We start from the raw sequence: 23,415 nt of genomic DNA, 5'->3' as shown, positions 1-23,415 counted from the left end.
GGTGTAAGAATATTCTCCATATTTCAAAAATTGGAACCGCAGATGCCATTTTACAGCAGAAAAACAAGATTCAGTCAAGCACCTATTAAATAGTTTCGAGAGAACTGAAGAGAGTCCTGGAGAATACTTTTGTTAGACTATGACTGAAATGTTGTCTGGAGCAAGTTTATTTGAGATTTAGCAACGAAAACTAGAGTTATTTGGATCTCTAACAGTGGGTGAATCTGTTTAACTGGAAATGCTGGGAGAGTATGGCCATTCAAAATGCTGAGAGAGTATGGCCATAAGAATCAAAAGTCAAATTAAAAGTATTGTGCAAACAATTATGCCTTAATCTTGGGAGAGGTGTAAAGATCAGTCCCATAAATTAGAGATGGAATGTTAGACTTACCTTTGTTAAGGACACTGTTGATGATTTTCCAAAAGTTATGAGAATTACTAAAATGGGAATAATGGAGCTTAGGATCAGGCAGCACTTTTTTACTTTGATTTCTTGCAATAATAAATAGAATTTTTTTTTTCAAGAGGATGGTTCTTTTAAAACAGATGAAAAAAATGATTACAATTAGATATAGCTACTGCACAAGATGGTGAAAACCATGGAGTAGAATAAATTTTGACTTAAAATCGAGAAAAGGAATAAAAGTTTTCATACCTGCCAGGACCCAGAAGGTTATGTTGGAGGCGTATTCACTAAAGGAGAGAGAAAATATATCAGCCCAAAGAATCACAAATGAAATCACATAAAGATTTTTTTCGTGATTTGAAAGAAATCTTTACATGGTTGATAGTACATAGTGCTAAGAGTTGTAGTAATTAGTGTGATGAAGTACTAAAGGAAAGATTTATAGAGATCATTAAATGGTCAGAACCACCTAACGGAGAACAAGGAGAAACTAACAAGCTAGGGTCAGAGACAATACACCAATTGAAGGGTGAAGGACAAGGGTTATCTAGATAATGAGTCTCAATCTATTATCAATCAGTTGAGAAATGCTATGGGCTTTGTCTGTGCCTATATATATTTTTAATCTATTACTCTAAGGCTTCTATATACATGGGACCTACAGAACTGTTATATTAATATTTGTTTAACATCACTTATTATATATATATATATATATATATATAAATATATATATATATATATATATATATATATATATGTATATATATATATATATATATATATATATATGTACACACACATATATATTTATATATATGTATATATATATGTATATATATGTATATGTATATATATATGTATATATATATATATATATATATATATATATATATATATATATATGTATATACATATGTATATATATATATATGTATATATATATATATATATATATATATGTATGTATATATATATATATATATATACTATATTTACTATAGTGTATACAGATAAGCAGTTGCTTACTAGTTTTGCTTATCTATATAGCATACAGCGTTTTTATAAAACTGCGACTTATGTGTATCATTTACCATTAACCATGTTTAAAAATAGCTTTTAACGCATCCTTGTGTTTAAATTTGAAAAAACCAATAAACATGTAAAAATGTTCAGAATAATAGAGGAAACTAATTAAGTTTTATCAGGTATTAAAAATCCACAAAAATGCAAACTGTTTATCTCAACTGGCATAAGAAAATTTTTTCATTTAAGCAACTACTTATCAAGCAACTATTTGATCTCTGTTACACTTTAAAAAAAAAAGTTGTTTCTACCTTATAATAGGATGTGTGATATATTTAAAGTAAGGTATAATTTTCTACCTTTCTTTCATTGTAACATTAAATTTTATCTGTATTTTAATTATTGTCTCAAAATGTAAAACAAAATGTGAACTTTGCACTTTGGCTAGTAAATAACATGAAATTTGAAACAAATTTATGAATTAACTTTATTTCTAAGTAATAAGTACTTAGTACTTTGTAATGAGTACAAAGTGCTTAGTAATAAATGCTTGTTTACGAATAAAAAGTAATAAAAATTAATCAAAAAAAAAATAAAAATGTTTTATAACTTTAATCATAAAACTGCATTTCCTTGCTTGTGTCTCTGTTTTTATGACTAGGCAACTCATTCTATTATCTCCTAATAAAGGTATAGCTCTAAAACTCAGTTTTATGGTTCTGAGGGAGACTGAGAGTCAGGTTTCCCGAACTCTGTGGTAGCTTTCAGAGAGGCTGATTCCATCAACAGCTGAAAAATATCAAAGTATTAACAGTGCTATATTGCACATGGATGGTGTTCCTGTTTGTACTTTTGGTGTGCGTTGTTAAGGCAACATTTTGAGCCCTATGGTTTTTTAATAGTAATAAGGCAATTGCTTGGGCTATTAAACAGTTTACTGAGTACTGTCTATGCTTTGAGTCAAGTTCATTAACAAATCTAAAAATAAATGAAGTACAAAAAACTGTAAAACACAAAAAACCATCATCATCACCAAGTTCTCTAAACCACTTCTCTATCACTCACTAATATTTGTGGTCTTCGAAGTAACTTATTTTCTGTTGAGTCTTATCTCTTGCAAAGTTCACCAGACCTACTTGCTTTTTGTGAGACTAATTTGAGTTCAGCTGTCTCATCTTGTGATCTTTGTGTTGATAGTCACATGTTTAGCCTGGACATTAACATTCATAAGAATTCATCCATTTGTTAGGAAACTAGGTTTGAACCCACAGGCTATTCTTTTATGTGCTTTTGTTTAGCACCACTTCATACTATCGCCTTTCTCTTTGTTCTATATCACTCTCCTTCATCTCAAGACTGAGTTCTTTTTGATGTTATTTCAGATCATATTGACCAAACCCTCTCTCTTTATCCATCAGCCTATATTGTTGTTGTTAGTGATTTTAATGCTCATCACACTGTATGGCTTGGCTCTAGTGTCAGTGACTATGCAGGTGTTAAAGCCCACAACTTTTGCCTTTCTCAATCCCTAACTCAAATAGTCAACTTTCCAACTCGCTTTCCAGACAACCCGAATCATATACTTTCTCTACTCAACTTATGTCTTGTTTCTGATCCTAGTCAGTGCTTAGTCTCTCCACATTTACTATTACTAGGTGCTTCTGATCATGGTTTGATCTCTCTAAAACTATTATGTCATTCTTCTTCATCACCTGAGTCCCCCTATCATCATACCTCTTACAACTACCTGAAAGATATCTTAAAACTACCTGACTGAGACTCTTTCAGTGATGTTCTTCGTGATGGCCCTTGGGTAGAAATCTTTTGTCTTCCTGTCAACAAATGTGCTTCTTACATAACTTTGTGGGTTCAGGCTGGCATGGAATCTTTTATTCCCTCTCGATGATTCCAGGTCAAGCATCACTCTCCTTACACTGTGCTGCTGCAATTGCCAATCAAAACCGTTACTTCCATATCTATTAGCAAAACAATTCTCCAGAAAACAGACGCCTGTTTATTACTGCTAGAAACCATTGTAAAAAGGTTTTGTCTAGTGCCAAAGCCCACTATTCTCATGTCATGAAATCTTGTATTTCATCACAAAGATTAGGCTTTCGTGACTTCTGGAGAATCTTTAATAGTACCAATAATAAAGGCAAATCTGTAATTCCACCTCTCTTGTATGTTTCAGGCTTTGTCACCTCACCTAAAGACAAAGCTGATTTGTTTGCTAAGAACTTTTCATCAATATCATCTCTTGATTCCACTAGTTGTGTTCTACCTGATTTAGCTGTCAAACAGGTTGATCCATTACTTGACATTCGTATCACTCCAGCTTCTGCATCTAAAGTGATTTCCTGCTTAGACTTTTTAACAGCTTGTGGTCCAGACAACATACCTGTTAAAGTCTTGCAGAAGTGTACTCCGGAGCTGTCGTCTGTATTTCGAAACTATTTAACAAGTGCTTATCAGAGTCTTGTTTTCCAGCCTGCTGGAAAACAGGCATCTGTTATCCCTACTTTCAAAAATTCTGGAGAACGATCTGATTTGTCTAACTACTGTCCCATTATTCTTCTTCCTGTCATAAGCAAGGTTTTGAATCTTTAATTAATAAACTCTTAATCTCTCATCTTAAATCTAATAACTTACTTTCTGATCATCAATATGAATTTCAATCTTCTTGTTCTACAGCTGATTTGCTGACAGTAATATCCGATAGGTTTTATTGTGCATTAGATTAAGGTGGAGAGGTTAAGGTCATTGTCATTGGTCATTGACATTTCTAAATCTTTTGATAAAGTTTGGCATGCTGGTCTTCTCCATAAGTTTTCTTCTTATGGTGTACCAGGTAACATCTTTAAGATTATTGAATCCTTCCTTTCCAATCATAGTATAAAAGTTGTTTTCTATGGACAGCACTCTTCTTCATTACCTGCAACTTCAGGGGTTTCTCAAGATTTTATCCTTGGCCCTATACTTTTTTTAATTTACATCAACAATCTTCCAGATATTCTCACATCTTAGGTGGCATTGTTTGCTGATGTTACTTCCATTTATTCTTGTCATGATATGAAGCCCACACTCTATGATTGCTTGGAGGGGGCATTTGAGCTTGAAAAGGATCTCTCTTCTGCTACAGCACGGGCTCACAGTGGCTGGTGAACTTTAATTCAGATAAAACTCAATTTTTTTCAGCCAATCGTTATCGCAATAATTTAGATCTTCCTATATTTATGATCGGTAATGTACTCGATGAGTCATCTACCTTCCATCTTCTAGGATTAATTCTTAGTTATGATCTTTCTTGGAAACCATATATCAAATCAGTTGCAAAATTAGCATCTGCTAAGGTTGCTCCTCTTTATCGAGCTCAGGACTTTCTTACATTGGATTCTATTCGCTATCTCTATAAATCTGAAATCTGGCTTTGTATAGAATACTGTTGCCATATATAGTGCGGATCTTCAAATGATGCCCTTTCTCTTTTAGACAAGATGCAAAAATACATTGTAAACTTAGTTGGATCTGCTCTTGCAGCCAACCTCCAACCGTTATCAAATCATCGTAATGTTGCTTTCTTTCTCTTTTCTACAAATACTATAATTGGCACTGCTCTAAAGAGCTAGCGACTCTTGTGCTATCTGCTAAAATTCATTCTCATGTTACTCGTTATTCAATTAAGTCTCATCCTTTTTCAGTGACTTTTCCTAAGTGCTCTAAAAACTCTTACTTGTCTAGTTTTTTTCCTCGCACATTAGTTTTTTGGAATTCACTTCCTTCATCTTGCTTTCCTGATTCATATAGTTTGCATTCTTTTAAGTTGTCTGTTAATCGTTATTTTGCTCTACAATCTTCATCTTTTCTCTTCCAGTAACTTCCAACTCCAATATTGGTTGCTTGCAGTCTTGTTGGAAGCTAAGATGTTAATAAAAAAAAAAAAAAATCACAAATACAATGATAAATTGCATGTGCAAGATAGGTAATGTTGTTAGGGCTAGTCTTTTTTCCAAATTACATTATTACACTTGTACTATCAGTGATTGTTGCTACAGTATTGTTGTCCACACCCAACCTGAGTTTAGACATTCTTGATTTAAGAAATTAATAGCTTTTTCAGTTTTCATGCTTTCATGGACACAAATTATTCCATGCGATTAGAAACCATTTAAATTGGACACAAATTATTCCATGCATTGGAAACCATGCAAGTTCCAAAAAAATTTAAAATTTAAAATTTAAAATTACCAGAAACACCTGAGTAATTTTTTAAAATTGCTTTGATATTTTGCCATTATCTGGGTTGTTTGCAAAACTTACAAATTACCTGGGTAATGGGTAAGGTAATACACGATTAAGAAACACTAGGTGTAAGTAAATGTGTCTATGCAGTGAGCGTTTTTACATAAAAGATAAAAAATTAATTAATATAAAATTTTATATTAATAATAATAAAAAGTTTTTGTTTTTATTTGTTTATCTGTTTTTAGATAATGGAAAGATGTATCCAACAAAATAATTCAATAAATATTTATGAAGAATACTTTGAAAATATTGCATATGCTTCTTCAGAAGAACCTTCTGCAAAAACCATAAATGTCTTTCGGTAATTTTCAATAAATTTTAAAATGTTAATGTCAAATGATTCTGCATTGCAGACATACTTCCTCATTTGCATGATATCATTTCATTTAACAACAAGAAATGCAAAGTGCTGAAAACAATTGTTTTTATAAATAATAACTAGTCCAAACTCATTACAAATATAATGAGAATGTTTTTTCTTAAAACTAATTACTTACCTAAATTCTTATACGCTTCTGCAAGTTAAGTTTACAGTTGAAATACTAAAGCCACTCAAGGATGTAATAATCGATTTTATATTATGTTGTTTCTTATATTTAATAATAATTTTATTATTATTATTTAATAATATTTTATATAATAATAAATCTTGTTTTATGTTCTTGTCCCCTACATATATATACATATATGTATATGCCCTACATATATATACATATATGTAGGGCACAAGGACGTAAAACAAGATTTATTATTATATAAAATATTATTAAATAATAATAGTAAAATTATTATTAAATATAAGAAAGTTTGTGTACCTAGGACCTCCTTGTACCTAGGGCCACCCCACTTTATTTGAAATCTAAAAAGTTCTAAGTTATGCTTCTCAGTCAGGGGATTAGTTTAATAAAAAATTATTTTTTAGTCCTATTTTGATACTCAGAGAGCGCTGCCACAGCAAGTTATAATTAGAAAACGCTTTTTGATGGTTTAAAGTAAAGTTTTGCTGCTTTTATCTTATATTGTTTTACAGTCCTAGAGGAAATGCTTTTCTATAGGTTCTAGTAAATAATATTGTTTGTTACTTAAGTACTAAATGCGATGACATTTTTCATGAGGCTATCAAGTCTTGTACCAAGGGCCATATAGTTTGCTTGTACCTAGGGCCATATGTTTGTTTCTCTGATAAAGAATTTGTTTGATCACAAGGTAGATTGCTAAATTCTGATTGGCGAAGAGCTTTTTTTTTCCCGGCTGTTTTGGGAACACCATTTAACGCATACAGTTTGTTAATTTTGCTCAGAATTATTAGTCAATTTTTGTTATGATATACGTGTTTCAATCAAATTGTGTACTTAATGTTTGTATAATTATCTACTTTTTTTTAGATTTTAAAATATAAATATCACATTGATATACATCACTTTACAGTGATGTATATCAATGTGATATTTATATTTTAACTATGAGAGTTGTAAAGTTTGCTACACATCTTTTGTTATCTTTAAATGTTTTTGCTTTTGATATATTTATATTAAATCTCTGATTTTTATTATATTTTAGTAGTAGTTGTAGTAATAGTAGCTGTTGTTGTTATTGTTGTAGTAGTTGTAGTAGTAGTAGTGAAGAAGTATTTTTTTTGTTATTTTAATATTGCATATTTATTTTTTAAAATATACAGGTATTTTGATCAAAATAAATTTTGTTTATTTTGATAATAACTTGGTATTTATTAAATTTATCTTTACACATTTTAAAAATGTGTAATTTGTTTATATTTCACTTTAAAAATATTTGAGATTTTTTTAACTATTTTTTTAGATGCCTAGGAATAATAATGGAAAAAAGCGTTCAAAACCTAATGTAGATTTTGTAACACTTGCTGCAGAAGCACTAATGAAGGATGGATTTTGGGTTAGGATTGCAGCACGACATTTTAGTATCAGCAGAATAACACTCCAAAGACATAAACTTTTGTCAGAAGAATAGTTCTAAAAATACTGAACCCAAATATCAATAGATTAACCGATGTGCTGTTTGGAATGTATTCTATAAAGATGAAGAAAAAGCCTTAGTTGAGTACTTTGTCATTGCAAGCAATATGCATTATGGACTGTCAGAGCCACAGCTTAAAAAGCTTGCTTTTGAGTATGCAAAAGCCATTGCTAAAAAATATCTAACCTCCTGGGATAAAAGTAGTAAAGCCGGTGGGCAATGGTATTCTGATTTTATGAAAAAAAATAATAAGTTTCTTTCACTAAGGAAGTCGCAAGCCACAAGTTTAGCAAGAGCCACCAGTTTCAACAAAGCAATGTTTCATATTTTTTTTCAAAATATCTTGAAGTCTTCTCAAAATATACGTTTTTGCCTGAATGCATCTTTAATGTGGATGAAACAGGTATTACAAATGTGCACACACCTGTTAAAGTTGTAGCCCTGAAAGGCAAAAAACAGATTGGGAGCTTAACTTCTGGTGAACGAGGAACTAATATAACTATTATTAGCTGTGTGAATGCAATTAGACAGCTAATAATAGCCATTCAGCCATTAGACAGACGTGTTTTTGGACCTTTAAAGAAATACTACAGCACAGCTTGTTGTGATTAGATGCTGTCAAATCTAGGAAAGCCAATCACCATGTATGATGTTGCAGAAAACATTGGCAAATGTTATCCTTTGGCTTTTACTCCTTTAAACATTCTAGCAGGTTTTCGTGTGTCTGGTGTATGGCCAGTTAATCAAAACATATTTACTGATAATGAATATTTGAGTTCAAGTGTAACCGACAGATAAGATCCAGCATTTAATTGTCCGAATAATTCTATTTCTGACAAAAAAAATGAGTTAGTCAAAGATTCATCAATAAATTCACAAAACAATTATATTCCTTTACAAGGCAGTGATTCATCTGCAATGGAAATAGATTTTCCTCTATCAAAATCTGTTTCATGTATAACACCAGAACAGGAATGTCCTTTTCCAAAAAGCAAAACCTCGTTTATCTAAAAGAGGAGGTAGAAAACCAGGTAAATGTCAAATTCTCACTGACACTCCAGATAGAAATGCTATTGCACTTCAACGTGCAACAAAAATTGGAAAAAAAAATCTTTGATTTGAATGTAACCAGCAACATTAAACATTTTTTAATGTTGAAAATTTCAAGATTCTATATTACACTAGATAATTTTTTTGAAAACAATGCTAGATTAAACAAATTTTTATTAAAATTTAAGTGACTATCTTTGTAGTCTATTGATTATGGAGTTAAACCTAATTTATAAAGAGGTCCTAGGTACAATTAAAAATACTTATTATACCTAGGGCCACTAATTTTCAAACCCTTCTACATAACAGACTTTTATATTTTAAGTCATTATACCTATATTAATACAAACTAATTAGTATAAAGATGTGATCATATCAGTTTAACCATTTTTAGACAAGCCCAGAACCTTGATTTGGGTCATTGAAAAAATCCGGCCCTAGGTACGCCAACTTCCCCTATATATATGTATATATATGTTTTAAGATGTTTTTTAATCTTGAAATGTTTCATAGTTGCATACTGCATTTTTAAAGATAAAGTTTGCTTTTAGATCTATGGTATGTAAACTTTAAGAAATTACAGAGAAGTTATAATGGACAAAAAACTTGTTATAAACCAATAAAAATTATATTAAAATTTATGATGCAGTAAATAGCCCCCAAAAATTTATAGTAGAATGAGATGACTGTTTATTTAATGAAGGATTTTTTTCTTTAATATGAGCTGCTTCTTTCATTTTTAATTTGCTTTTAGTAGGGCAGTATCTAAATTCTTAAAACAATTGTAATTTGTTAGGCTTTTACAGTTCATGAATGATACTAAATGTTTGTAAACCTGAGATGCTTTCTCAAGGTGCTCATTTATCCTTGTTGTCAAAAGGTACTCATAAAAACGCATTGTAAACATAGTTGAACCTGCTCTTGCTGCCATCCTCCAACCATTATCACATCGTCGTAATATTGCTTCTCTTTCTTTTTTCTACAAATACTATAATGGGCACTGCTCTAAAGAGCTAGTGTCTCTTGTATCATCTACTAAAATTCGTTCTCATGTTACTGGTCATTCAATTAAGTCTCATTCTTTTTCTGTGACTGTGACTGGAAGCAAAGATGTTGAAAAAAAGTTTTTTTATCCATGTTGTCTGATGTCTGAAGACTTCTCAACATAACTGGCATTACAGCTAGCACAATAAAGTTTGTAGACAACATAAAATTTAAGAAGCTTAAGAAGTAAATTTTTTATGCAAAACTGTTTTGTAATTCATTAGTTGTGAATAGAGAATTTAATCTTAGCAATATTTTAAAATAATTTTATCATTTTTAGTTTTTGTGAAATTTGAGTAAAGTCTAATAAGTGGAAGTCTAAAGTATTTTATTTAATGATTTTCAATAATATTTTAAATAGTCCTTAGCAAGTTTTTGTAAAGTATTTTAAGAAGATATTTGTATGTTTTTTGTGATAAACTGACATAGAGAGAGACATCTAAAAATGCAATTTGATAAACCTTTTCTTTTCCATAGCAAGTTTTAATTTTTTATGTTGTTTATTAATTTTAAAAAACTTCAGAGCTATAATCTCTGAAATAAAATTGCAATAATGTCATCCACGAAAGCATTTATGAAAAAACAGTCTTAACTGAATTTGTGGATTTTAGGCAGAGCTTAATTCTTGCTGTTTTTGAACCAAAAGAATAAGTTGTACTGTTTTATAAAAAAACTCCTCTGGTTGTGAGCCAAACTAAAGCCAAACCAAAAAATTATATAAATAAATATGTGTTAAAAAAAAAAATCAAGTATTACAAAATAAAAGTTTGTTGAACTGTTATTATTATTGACTTTATAAACTAGTTATTTTAATAGTTCAAAATAAGAACAGATATTAAGTAAAAAACTGGTTAGTTCATACCAGCTAGTGTTAATATATTATTTTTATATAGTTTTATTATTTGTATATTTTAGCATATATATAATAATTATGTAATAATTTTGTATGGTAGTTTTGGCTTTAATATATCTTCAGGATGATTGTATGAGGCCTTGATATCTGTTTTAATATCTATTTTATTTTTACTTATGTCTATTTTATTAGACACTACAGGCTTCGCCTGCTATCTATAATATTGAAATAATAATAACACGAAAAAATAACAGACAATTATTAACAACTATACATTTATGGGCACAACACCTTTATATGACCTTACATAACCTTTAATAGATAAATCTAAATTTATTATTTTTTATTATTTATTTATTTATATTCATTAAATGTACTTTAATACAGTACTATCAGAATATTTTTGAAAGTTGTGTTTAATATGTTGCAAAATTATTTTTCATATTGGTTAGAGATCCAAACAATGTTAAGAGAACAGCAACAAGTATATCATGGTATCCTGAAGATGCACATAAACTAGCTGTTTCATATTCTGTGCTAGAATTTCAAAAACTAACTGCAAATATGTGTTTTGACTCTTATGTTTGGGACATAGGTTTGTTTAAATTTATTTTTAGTAATTTCTTATTATTATTTTATGTTATTCAAATAAACTCTTTTCAGCGTAACAATAGTTCTATCCTTTTTGTTCGTACAAATGATATCTTTGAAAGTCATTTTCTTGTTTTACAATAATATTTAAATCTTTTTATATTTAATCCTGGCAACTTTGAATCATCACCTGCAAATAAAAAAAAACTAAAGTTCAAGATTTAAAAAAATTAAAAATATTATGTAAGCCTTTTATTAGTTTATTTAAAGAATAAACTAATATAACATAATATTTAAATAAGACTTATGTAAAACTATTTCAACACCTACAGATTTAAGCAAGTACAAAGAATATTGTAAAACTATTTCAGCACCTACAGATTTAAGCAAGTACAAAGAATATTGAACTTACATTAACACTGACTGAACTTTAAATTTTAAAAAAGCATAGAATAAAAAGAAAAATTTTTTATATCTAGATTTTTTATATCTGCCCAAATTCAAACCCTCAGTCAATGTATGTACTGCAACCCTTGCAACTTCTTTTTTTTAAGTATGACATCATTATGCAAAGCTAAGTACTAAAATAATTTTTATAAGTATTTTTATTAGCAACGAATTGAAACGTTTTAAAACAAACTAAATTAAAATAATCAAAAACTCAACACTTATATAGATTTTTACATTTTAACTTCGGAAGTTTCTCATTTAAGTTTTGTATTGCATAAAAGTTTTTAGAAAAAAGTTGAAAAAAATAATTTGTTTAACTTACTCTTTCTTGACTGTCAAGTAGAATCTTAGATTTTTCATTTTCCTACCTTTATATGCCTATATTATTTTTTTGGGAGGTAGAGCCACAAATTATATATTTTTGAGCTTCAGGTTTTATAGTATTGTTTATTTGTAGGACAATTGACAAATGGAAACTTTTTTGTTTTACGCATTAATCATGTCGTCAGATTTTTGAATAATTATGCTATCAGATGTCAGATGCTATCATGTATGCTATCAGATATCATATGCTATCAGATGTGTTATAAACTTGATGTTTAACAACTTTATGAGGATTATTATGGATTTGATAGTTCGAATTTATTGATTGTTTCTCACATTCAGCACATAGGAAGTTGTTGTTACATAAAGTTTACATTTTATTACATTTTGTGAAAAAGGATATTTACTATGTGATGAATTTTGAAAGAATATTCCTAAAATAAATGCTGGTATCAATATGGCAACTGAATCGTGTATTGTTATTGTTTTCTCCCGGTGTTTATATTGTTTTATATTGGATAAAAGCCCATTATTTTAACACATAGGCAATTTTTTGTTATGGTTATTAGGAGTAAAAGTTGATCATTTTTTCAACATTTAGTCTTTTTATATGCCCAAGAACCCTAAAAATACAATGGCATCGAGTTAATATAAAGACAGGTAGAAATTTCTGATGACATTTCCTTTTCTGCATATTGTAATTAGTTATTCATAATTAGCGGACATGATTTGTCATCCTTGTTTTTTTCTTGTGTTACCATAACATTGTGGTGGTAATTGCAGTACTGACATTATATTGTTTTCATTAATATTACAGATTCTGTCACAAATGAAATTATGTTTTCATAAGATATTTTTTTAGTTGTCAAGTAATTCATTTACAATGTGCTGATTAAAACTTGTTAAACAAGTCTTTGTACTTTGAGCTTGTACTTTTACATTTTTGAAGTTCAAGTAAGAGCCCTCTGTGTTGTGTCATGAAAAACTTTAATCACTGTATCTGGTTGTTTATTTTTATCTTAACTTCATTTAACTGAACATTTGGTAAGTTTTATAGCAGAATGTTGATTATCTTGCTTGTTTATATGTCAAGCCATAATTCATTTCTTTCTTTCAACAATTATCATTTTTTTTAAATACTCACACAACCGTATACTTAGTTGTGTATCTCAGCTATTATTGTGTTTTATAAAGTATTAACAATTTGGTTCTGCCTCATGAAATCGTTTAAACTTAGAGCATTATTATTTTCTTTTAATTTTAAATAATCAGAGTTTAAACTAAAATGAAATGTTGTAGTGTAAGAAATTTAAAAACAAATCAAAGGTGCTCCATTCCAAATGTTTAATACTGCATTATCATCATAAGTAAATAAAAATGATTTTTCCAAACAAAACAATTCTCAATTTTTGACATTCTCCGCTTAATTGTAAGTTATTTATTCTATGCTATTAATTCTCTACTCGATTGTAAATGATATATTTTATGCATTAAATAACATAAAACTTATTACAAATGCATTTTTTCAAAGCTGCCTCTGTTCAAAGCTGCCCCTATTTTTTTTTTATGTTTCAATGCATGTATTGGGCACAGGTTTTGACTATTTTTGACTCAATAATTATATTTTTTTGGCTCAGTAAAACACTTAAAAGTGTTTACTTTTGTACTACTACAAATAAAAGCTTTGAAATATTTTTAATATTTTTGTCGTTGTTCCATCAAAGTAAACTATAAAATATAAAAAGTTTTATTTTAACGCCTGATATACCTTTAAATGCTTGTATATCATATAAAATAATTTATTTTAGAAAATCCAAATAAGCCAGAGTACACACTGAAACCGATTTCACCACTAGTATGCCTAGAATATAATCCAAAAGATCCACATGTTATAATTGGTGGATGCTATAATGGACAACTTGGTATGAATATAATAAGTGTTTATTTATATAATTATATATATATATATATATATATATATATATATATATATATATATATATATATATATATATATATATATATATATATATATATATATATATATATATATATATATGTATATATATGTATGTATATATATGTATATATATATATATGTATATTCTTCTGTTAAGTCTTATCTCTTGCAAAGTTTATCAGACCTACTTGCTCTTTGTGAGACTAACTTGAGTTCAGCTGTCTCATCTTACAATCTTAGTGTTGATGGTTATCTTCCTTTATTTTGTTAAGACTCCAATAGTCACATGCTTGGCCTGGGCGTTTACATTCAAAAGAATTCACCCATTTGTCGTGAAACTAGGTTTGAATCCACAGACTAATCTTTCATGTGCTTTTGTTTAGCACCACTTCACTCTATCACCTTTCTCTTTGTTCTATATCACTCTCCTTTATCTCAAGACAGCACTCTTTTTGATGTTATTTCTGATCATATTGACCGAATCCTCTCTCTTTATCCATCAGCTAATATAGTTGTTGTCAGTGACTTTAATGCTCACCACTCTGAATGGCTTGGCTCTAGTGTCAGTGATTCTGCAGGCATTAAGGCCCACAACTTTTGGCTTTCTCAATCCTTAACTCAAATAGTCAACTTTCCAACTCACTTTCCAGACAACCCGAATCATTTACCTTCTCTACTTGACTTATGTCTTGTTTCTGATCTTAGTCAGTGCTCAGTTTCTCCACATTCACCCTTAGGTGCTTCTGATCACAGTTTGATTTCTCTAAAACTAATATCTCATTCTTCTTCATCACCTGAATCCCCCTATTATAGTACCTCTTACAACTACCTGAAAGCTGACTAGGATTCTGTCCGTGATTTTTTTCGTGATGGCCTTGGGTAGAAATCTTTTGTCTTCCTGTCAATAAATGTGCTTCTTACATAACTTTATGGATTCAGGCTGGCATGGAATCTTTTGTTCTCTCTCAACGATTCCAGGTCAAGCCTCACTCTCCTCCATGGTTTTCCTCACACTGTGCTGCTGCGATTGCCAATCAAAACCATTACTTCCATATTTATTAGCAAAACAATTCTCCAGAGAACAGACGTCTGTTTATTACTGCTAGAAACCATTGTACATTTTGTCTAACGCCAAAGCCCGCTATTCTCAGGTCATGAAATCTCGTATCTCATCTCAAAAGTTAGGCTCTTGTGACTTCTGGAGAATCTTGATTAGTATTAATACAAAGGGCAATTCTTTAATTCCACCTCTCTTGTATGTTTCAGACTTTGTCACCTTACCTAAAGACAAAGCTGAATTGTTTGCTAAAAACTTTTCATCAATATCATCTCTTGATTCCACTAGTTGCGTTCTACCTGATATTGCCAACAAACAGGTTGATCCATTGCTTGACATTCATATCACTCCAGCTTCTGTATCTAAAGTGATTTCCTGCTTAGACTCTTCTACAGCTTGTGGTCTGAACAACATACCTATTATTGTCTTGCAGAAGTGTTCTCCGAAGCTGTCGTCTATACTCTTAAAACTATTCAACAAGTGCTTATCAGAGTCTTGTTTTCCAGCCTGATGGAAAATAAGACTCTGTTTAGGGATTTTGAAGATAGGAATAACAGCCATCTGTTATCCCTATCTTCAAAAATTCTGGAGAGTGATCTGATTTGTCTAACTACCATCCCATTAGTCTTCTTCCTATCATAAGCAAGGTTTTTGAATCTTTAATTAACTAACACTTATTTTCTCATCTTGAATCTAATAACTTACTTTCTGATCATCAATATGGATTTTGATCTTCTCGTTCTACAGCTGATTTGCTGACAGTAATTCCGATAGGTTTTATTGTGCATTAGATTAAGGTGGAGAGGTTAAGGCCATTGCTCTTGACATTTCTAAATCTTTTGATAAAGTTGGCATTGTTTGCTGATGATACTACCATTTATTCTTGTTGTGATAAGAAACCAACACTCTCTGATTACTTGGAGGGGGCATTTGAGCTTGAAAAGGATCTCACTTCTGCTACAGCATGGGGCTCACAGTGGCTGGTGAACTTCAATACAGATAAAACTCAATTTTTTCCAGCCAATTGTTATTGCAATAATTTAGATCTTCCTATATTTATGAACGGTAATGTACTTAATGAGTCATCCACTCTTCATCTTCTAGGATTAACTCTTCTAACCTTTATTGGAAACCATACATCAAATCTGTTACAAAATTAGCATCTGCTAAGGTTGTATCTTTTTATCGAGCTCGAAGATGTTAATATATATATATATATATATATATATATATATATATATATATATATATATATATATATATATATATATATATATATATATATATATGTATATATATGTATATATATGTATATATATGTATATGTATATATATATATATGTATATATGTATATATATATATATATATATATATATATATATATATATATATGTATATATATATGTATATATATATTTATATATATATATATATATATATATATATATATATACATACATAAAATATATATAAATAATTTTAGTGTATTCTACAAAATAGAGTACTCAATGCTCCTAAAAGAACAGAGCAAGAGAAAAACACTGTGTTTTGTCAATAAAGACTAATTAGAAAACATTTAGCACTGTGTTTCATCAATAAAGATTCATCAGTTTCTGATGAGTCTTTATTGATGAGACACAGTGTTAAATGAAAAAGTTTGGTTAATGATTTTCTACTAATTTATATACATATACATATACATACATATATATATGTATGTATATGTATATGTATGTATATGTATTATAGACATATACATATACATACATATATATATGTATGTATATGTATATGTATGTATATGTATTATAGACATATACATATACATACATATATATATGTATATATATATATATATATATATATATATATATATATATATATATATATATATATATATATATATATGTATATATATAGATATATATATATATATATTTAAATGTATATATGTATACATTCATATTTAAATTAAGTTAGTATGTTCTACAAATAACTGAACTATTCTATAAATAATGATGAAGAACAGAGTAATAACAAATTAGTATAAACACTTATCTAATATTCTCTTAATAGTCTCCTTTTCTGTAGGTTCATCCTGGGAAAAAATTATTTTACAGGGAGTTGGAAATTGTTTTAAATTGATATATAATAACTGTAAGAATTATGCAATCTGAATGTTACTTTGCTACATTTTTTTAAAAAATTAATTGTGAAAATAATTCTTTAGAATTAGATAATTTTAGTTAAATCATTTTTTTTTTAATTTTTTTTAAAGTTTTCATCTCTGCATTTAGAAATTAATTTATATTTTTTGTTTAGAAAATTTTCTTAATCCAAATAGGTAATAATTTCAAGTTTTTCTTGCAAACATAGCATACATTTTTTGGAAATATTACTATAGGCGCGTGCGATTTTTAGAATACACCAGTTTAATTTGAAACTAATATTTTTTTCTTTAAATTGCGAAATATATTTTGATAGCATCGTCTCTTTTGAGTACTTTTTATGTTTAAAAGATTGTTTGTGGATGGTGTTACATTCTTTCCATTTGCTCTCAGTTAAGCCAATAAATTTTTTATCAGGTTTTTTTTTGAGGGAACAATGCATTTGTAAATAATATTTTCTGATAAACATTTTCTATTCATAGGAAAATGTCATTTGTTTGGAAATACAATTTTTAAAATTTTTTTTGTTGAGAAATTCACTTTTAATAATCAACACAACATTGTGGCCTTTTATAATTCTTTTTCTATTTTTTATACTGCTATAAATTGTGCTTTAAACTGGAGTGACAAAAAATTAAAATTATTATACAAAGAATGTTGCAAACAAGTTGACTATGAAATTTTGAAAGCCAGAAAATAATATGAAATAAACCTTGTTTAAGACCCAAAAAAAATCCTAAACTCCTTTATGGTTATATTAATATTCAAAAAGCTGTAAAAAAATCCTATAAAAGCTATCAAAAATAATAATAATTGTATTTTTAATGATCCAATTTTATTTGCTGATGTACTAAACAACAAATTTTATTCTGTTTTTACAATGGAGGGTGATGGACAACTACCCATTTTCCCCCCTCAATTAAATGGTAAACTGATTCTACAATCAAAATTGAAAGTTTTGTGTTAAAACTACAGAACATAATATGTGATAAATCAATGGGACCTGGTCTTGTTCACCTGAAACTTTTAAAATAATGTTCAGATTTACTGCCGCATCCACTAACTTTGATTTATAAAGCATCCATATATTTTAGCTTACTGCCATTACAATTTTGATCCTTTTATCACCCATTTTTAAGAGAGGCGACAAGCTACTAGCATCAAACTACAGACCAGTTTCCCTTACTTCAATTATGTGTAAAATTTTAATAAGTTTTGTAAAAGCCTCTTTAGAGAAATCATTTTGTAGTAATAATTTAATACAAAATCAAAATCTTTTACAACAAATCTCCTTGAAACACTAGACTTCATTTCGCACTCTTATATAGCAAATAAATGACTAGTTGATCTTACATATCTTGATTTTGCTAATACATTTAACAGGGTACCTCAGGGATTTAATTTTAAAACTGGAAGCATATGGTGTACGTGGAAAAATTTTAAAATGGATAATAGGTTTTATAAGTAACAGATGCCAACGAGTCAAACAAGGTGATGTTTCGCCTGCATGGAAAAATGTTTTAAGTGATGTACCTCCGGTATTCACGCTCGAACCATTGTTTTTTTATATTTATTAATGGTTTGCCTGATTGCCTTTAAAATGTAACAAAATTTTATGCTATGGGTAGAAAAATTTTATCACCTGTTAAAAATGAATAAAAAGTAGAAATGGTTCAAGCTGACTTAGATAAAACTGTTAGTTGGTCAAAAAATGGTTAATTTCTTTTAATTTTGGCAAATGTCTAATTGTGTGTTATGGAACAAAAAGCAAAACTCATACTTATCTAATAGATGCAGACAAGTAAAAAAAATACAGTTTTAGTGACAGATTTGGGGGTAAAATTTTCAAATGATCTTATGTGAAAACAACAGATAGTATCGTCTACTTAGAAAGCAAATTCAATTTTAGAACAAATAAAAAAACTTTTGCACATTATAATGTTAATTTAATAAAGCTATTGTACAAAGTATTTATACAACTGCATATTAAATTTGCTGCCATATTAGAGTCCTCAAATAAAAAAGAAGGCATGAGTAATTTAGAAAAAGTTCAAAGACAAGCAACTGTTGTTCCATTTTTTAAAAATTCTGGTGATCATTCTGACCCCTCTAATTATTGTCCTATTAGTCTTCTTTCTGTTATTAGAAAGGTCTTCGAGTCTTTGATAAAAAAGTTTCTCACATACTTTCTTGAGTCAAATAACTTACTGTCAGACAATCAATATAGTTTTTGATTCTCATGCTCTACAGCTGACTTGCTAACTGCTGTGACTGAAAAATTTTATTGTGCATTAGATGGAGGCTGAGAGGCTAGAGCTATTGCTTTTGACATATCTAAGGCTTTTGACAAAGTTTTGCATGCTGGTCTTCTCCCTAAGCTTGTTTTATATGGTGTATCTGGTAAAGTTTTTGAGATAATCAAGTCGTCTCTTTCTAACCATATTATTAAAGTCATCTTCGAAGACCAACACTCTTCTTTATTTCCAGTAACTTCTGGGGTACCTAAGCCTTGGTCCTGTTTTGTTTCTTATTTACATTAATGATCTTCTTCATAATCTTATATCTAAATTAGTTTTTTTTGTTGATGATTCAACTTTATACTCTTGTCTTGACAAAAAGTCTTCTTTTTTCGATTGCTTAGAACAGGCAGCAGATCTTGAATCTGATCTCATTTCTGTAACAGATTGGGGCTCACAGTGGCTTGTAAATTTTGACTCTAATAAAACTCAGTTATTTACTGCAAACAGCTATTGTGTTATTGTCGACATTCCTATTAATGGATGGCAACCCTCTCACTGAGTCCTCTTCTTTAAGTCTTCTTGGATTGTCGTTTGTTACTGACCTTTTATGGAAACCATATATACAATTAATTGCTAAATTAGCATCTGCTAAGGTTGCTTCTCTTTATCATGCTCATCATTTTCTCTCTTCTGATTCCATTCCCTATTTCTACAAATCTCTTATTTGTCCCTGTATGGAATACTGTTGTCATATTTGGGTTGGTTCTTCTAATGATGCTCTTTCTCTTCTAGACAAGGTCCAAAAATGCATTGTAAACGTAGTTGGACCCGCTCTTTCTGCTAAGCTTGAGCCTCTTTCCCATTGTTGTAAAGTTGCATCTCTTTCTCTTTTCTACAAATACTATCATGCTCAAAGGAGTTATCATCTCTAGTTCCATAAACTAAAACTTATTCTCGCTCTACTCGTCATTCAGCATTCTTTTATCTGTCCCTGCATGCTCTAAAAACTTTTATTTGTCAAGTTTTTTTCCCTGCACTTCAATGCTTTGGAACTCTCTCCCATCTTTATGTTTTCCTGACTCATACAACCTTTAACATTTCAAGTCTTCTGTCAACCGTTTCCTTGCTCTATAACTCTATTCTTTTTTTCTAATAACTCCCAACTTAATAGTGGTTGCTTGCAGCCTTGTTGGTAATAAAAGCAAAAAAAATAAAAACTCAAACAGTTCCTAATCTAAAAAACTAAGCATATAAAAGTTGTCAAACTTAATTTAACAACTCTGGAGCAGAGAAGATCCAGAGGAGACATGATACAGGTGAATAAAATATTTGAATAAGTAGAAAAAGTTGAACTTGTTAATCCAATGGAAATTATTTAAAAATTTAGAAAAAAGAGGCCACAAGTTCAGATATGACAGGGAAATTATTAGCAATGCGATAAGACATAACTTCTTAACAAATAGAATTGCACCATTATGGAATTCTTTGCCAGAAGAAGTATTCAATGCAAAATCTTTTAAGGAATTTTAAAAAAATTAATGATATAATCAACAACAATGACTGAAACTGTCAACCAGTACAATGTCTTTAATTTTTTTCTTCCATTTAAATCAGACCAGTAATCCAGAAAAAAAGCGTTGTTACATTGAGGGTAAGACATGCAAGGTTAAATACTTGACTATATAGTCATTTCTTTATTTATTTCAGTGGCATTATCTATTTATTTCAGTGGTATCATCTATTTTTTTCAGTGACATCATCCATTTAGAACTATTGCTGCTTAGCTTTCTTTTTTTTTCCTGTTTGCTAGTTATTTATCCATTATTGCAATATGCAATGAATAATTGTCAAATAAAACTAATAAAAATAAAATAAAACATGCCGTAGTGGTGTAGTGGTAAAGCACTCGCTTCATAAGCGAAAGTTTCCGAGTTCGATCCTCACCATGTTCCTGGTAGTGCCGCGCTCAACATATTTCTCCATGCAGCGGCCTTGTTTGCCAAGGTTTTATTTTGGAGTTATAGAGTTGAGAGAGGGTTATAACCAATATTAAGTAGCCTCCTCATCTGTAGTGGCCTTCTCGGCCTTGAGGATAACGTGATAAGGTGATAAACAAAAAAAACAACAACTAATTGTCAAATAAAACCAACTTCTTTTTTTCATTCTGCAAAAATATATATATATATATATATATATATATATATATATATATATATATATATATATATATATATATATATATATATATATAGATATATATATATAATGAAAAAAGAATGCTAACAAAGTTTTTTGTTTTGGTTGTTAATAGTAACTTTTGCTTTGAAATACAAAAAAAAAACCACAATATTTTATAATTTTAGATTATGTTATTGAGCTTTATTCCAAAATTTTGAAGTATGATGCTAACAACAACTAAAATGTTTCTTCATTTGCTGAAGTCCACAACTTTGCATCAGAAATTGATTTTTTTTTCAACATTTTCACTTCCAACAAGGCTGCAAGCAACCACTATTAGAGTTGGAAGTTACTGAAAGAGAAAAGATGAAATTTATAGAGCAAGATACTGATTAATAGACGACTTAAAATATTCCAAATTGTATAAATCATGAAAACAAGATGAAGGAAGTGAATTCCAAAGAATTAATATTCGAGGAAAAAAACTGGACAAATAAGAGTTTTTAGAGCACTTAGAAACAGTCACAGTAAAAGTATGAGACTTGATTGAATGACAAGTAATACAAAAATGAATTTTAGTAGATGAAACTAGAGGCACTAGCTCTTTAGAGCAGTGCAAATTATGGTATTTAGAGAAAATAGAAAGAGAAGTAACATTACAACAATGTGACAATGGTCGAAGGTTGGCTGCAAGAGCAGATCCAACTATATTTACAATGCATTTTTGCACCTTGTCTAAAGGAGAAAGGGCATCATTAGAATATCCGCCCCAGATATGGCAACAGTATTCCATACAAAGCTGGATTTGAGATTTATAGAGATAGAGAATAGAATCCGGAGTAAGAAAGTGATGAGCTCGATAAAGAGATGCAACCTTAGCAGATGCTAATTTTGCAACTGATTTGATATATGGTTTCTAAGAAAGATCGGAAGTAAGAGTTAATCCTAGAAGATGGAAGGTAGATGACTCACTGAGTACATTTTCGATCATAAATATAGGAAGATCTAAATTATTGCAATAACGATTGGCTGAAAAAATTTGAGATTTATCTGAATTAAAGTTCACCAGTTGCTGTGAGCCCCATGCTGTAGCAGATGTGAGATCCTTTTTAAGCTCAATATTCATATATAGCAGCAGATAACAAGACGTATTTTCAAATTTCATTACTGCTTTGCCAATTTAACTATACCTATAATGGTGGCATCAGTAAAATGCTGTTTTTCTAAATTTAAACTAAGGGATGCATATGCTTAATAATAACCCAAAATAGACTTTTTTTTGTTTTTTTTGCTAATTAATCTCCCCAAGGTCGATTAGGCCACTACAGATGAGGAGGCTACTTAATTGTGGTTATAACCCTCTCTCAACTCTCTCAACTCTCTTAACTCCAAAACATGAACCTTGATGAACAAGGCTGCTTAGCGGAGAAACAAGTTGAGCGTGGTACTACCAGGGACGTGGTGGGGATCAAACTTGGAACCTCTTGCTTATGAAGCGAGTGCTTTACCACTACACCACTACCAATTCAAAAATGAAAGCTATTATAGACTTGTTGGATTTACAAAAATTTCATTTGAAAATGATATTGCTTCTTAAATCAACCATTCAGCATTAATTGGCAATTTTGCAGACTTGACTATTCAGCATTAATTGACTATTTTTCAAGCATAAAAGCAAGAAAGGTGAACTTTGTATAAAGTAAAAATGAACATTTTAATTTATTTCAGAAACTCGTTTTTAAAACACGATTTTAACTAATAAATTGAACCCTA

The 23,415-nt window shown here is 29.6% G+C and overlaps 1 protein-coding gene across 1 annotated transcript in view; it reads left to right on the top strand.

Moving 5' to 3' along the window:
• LOC136072124 (dynein intermediate chain 3, ciliary-like) overlaps window positions 1-23,415 on the top strand; it is a 100,921-nt gene that overhangs the window by 24,644 nt on the left and 52,862 nt on the right. The window contains exons 3-5 of the mRNA XM_065820545.1: window positions 5,920-6,035; window positions 11,126-11,268; window positions 13,847-13,960. Coding sequence (XP_065676617.1) covers window positions 5,920-6,035; window positions 11,126-11,268; window positions 13,847-13,960 — 373 coding nt within the window. The remainder of the gene's footprint in view (window positions 1-5,919; window positions 6,036-11,125; window positions 11,269-13,846; window positions 13,961-23,415) is intronic.

The sequence above is a fragment of the Hydra vulgaris genome, chromosome 15 (assembly GCF_038396675.1).
Source record: "Hydra vulgaris chromosome 15, alternate assembly HydraT2T_AEP".
NCBI classification, from domain to species: Eukaryota; Metazoa; Cnidaria; class Hydrozoa; order Anthoathecata; family Hydridae; genus Hydra; species Hydra vulgaris.
Note: the sequence above shows the minus strand (reverse complement) of the source record. Positions and strands in the feature narration are given on the sequence as shown.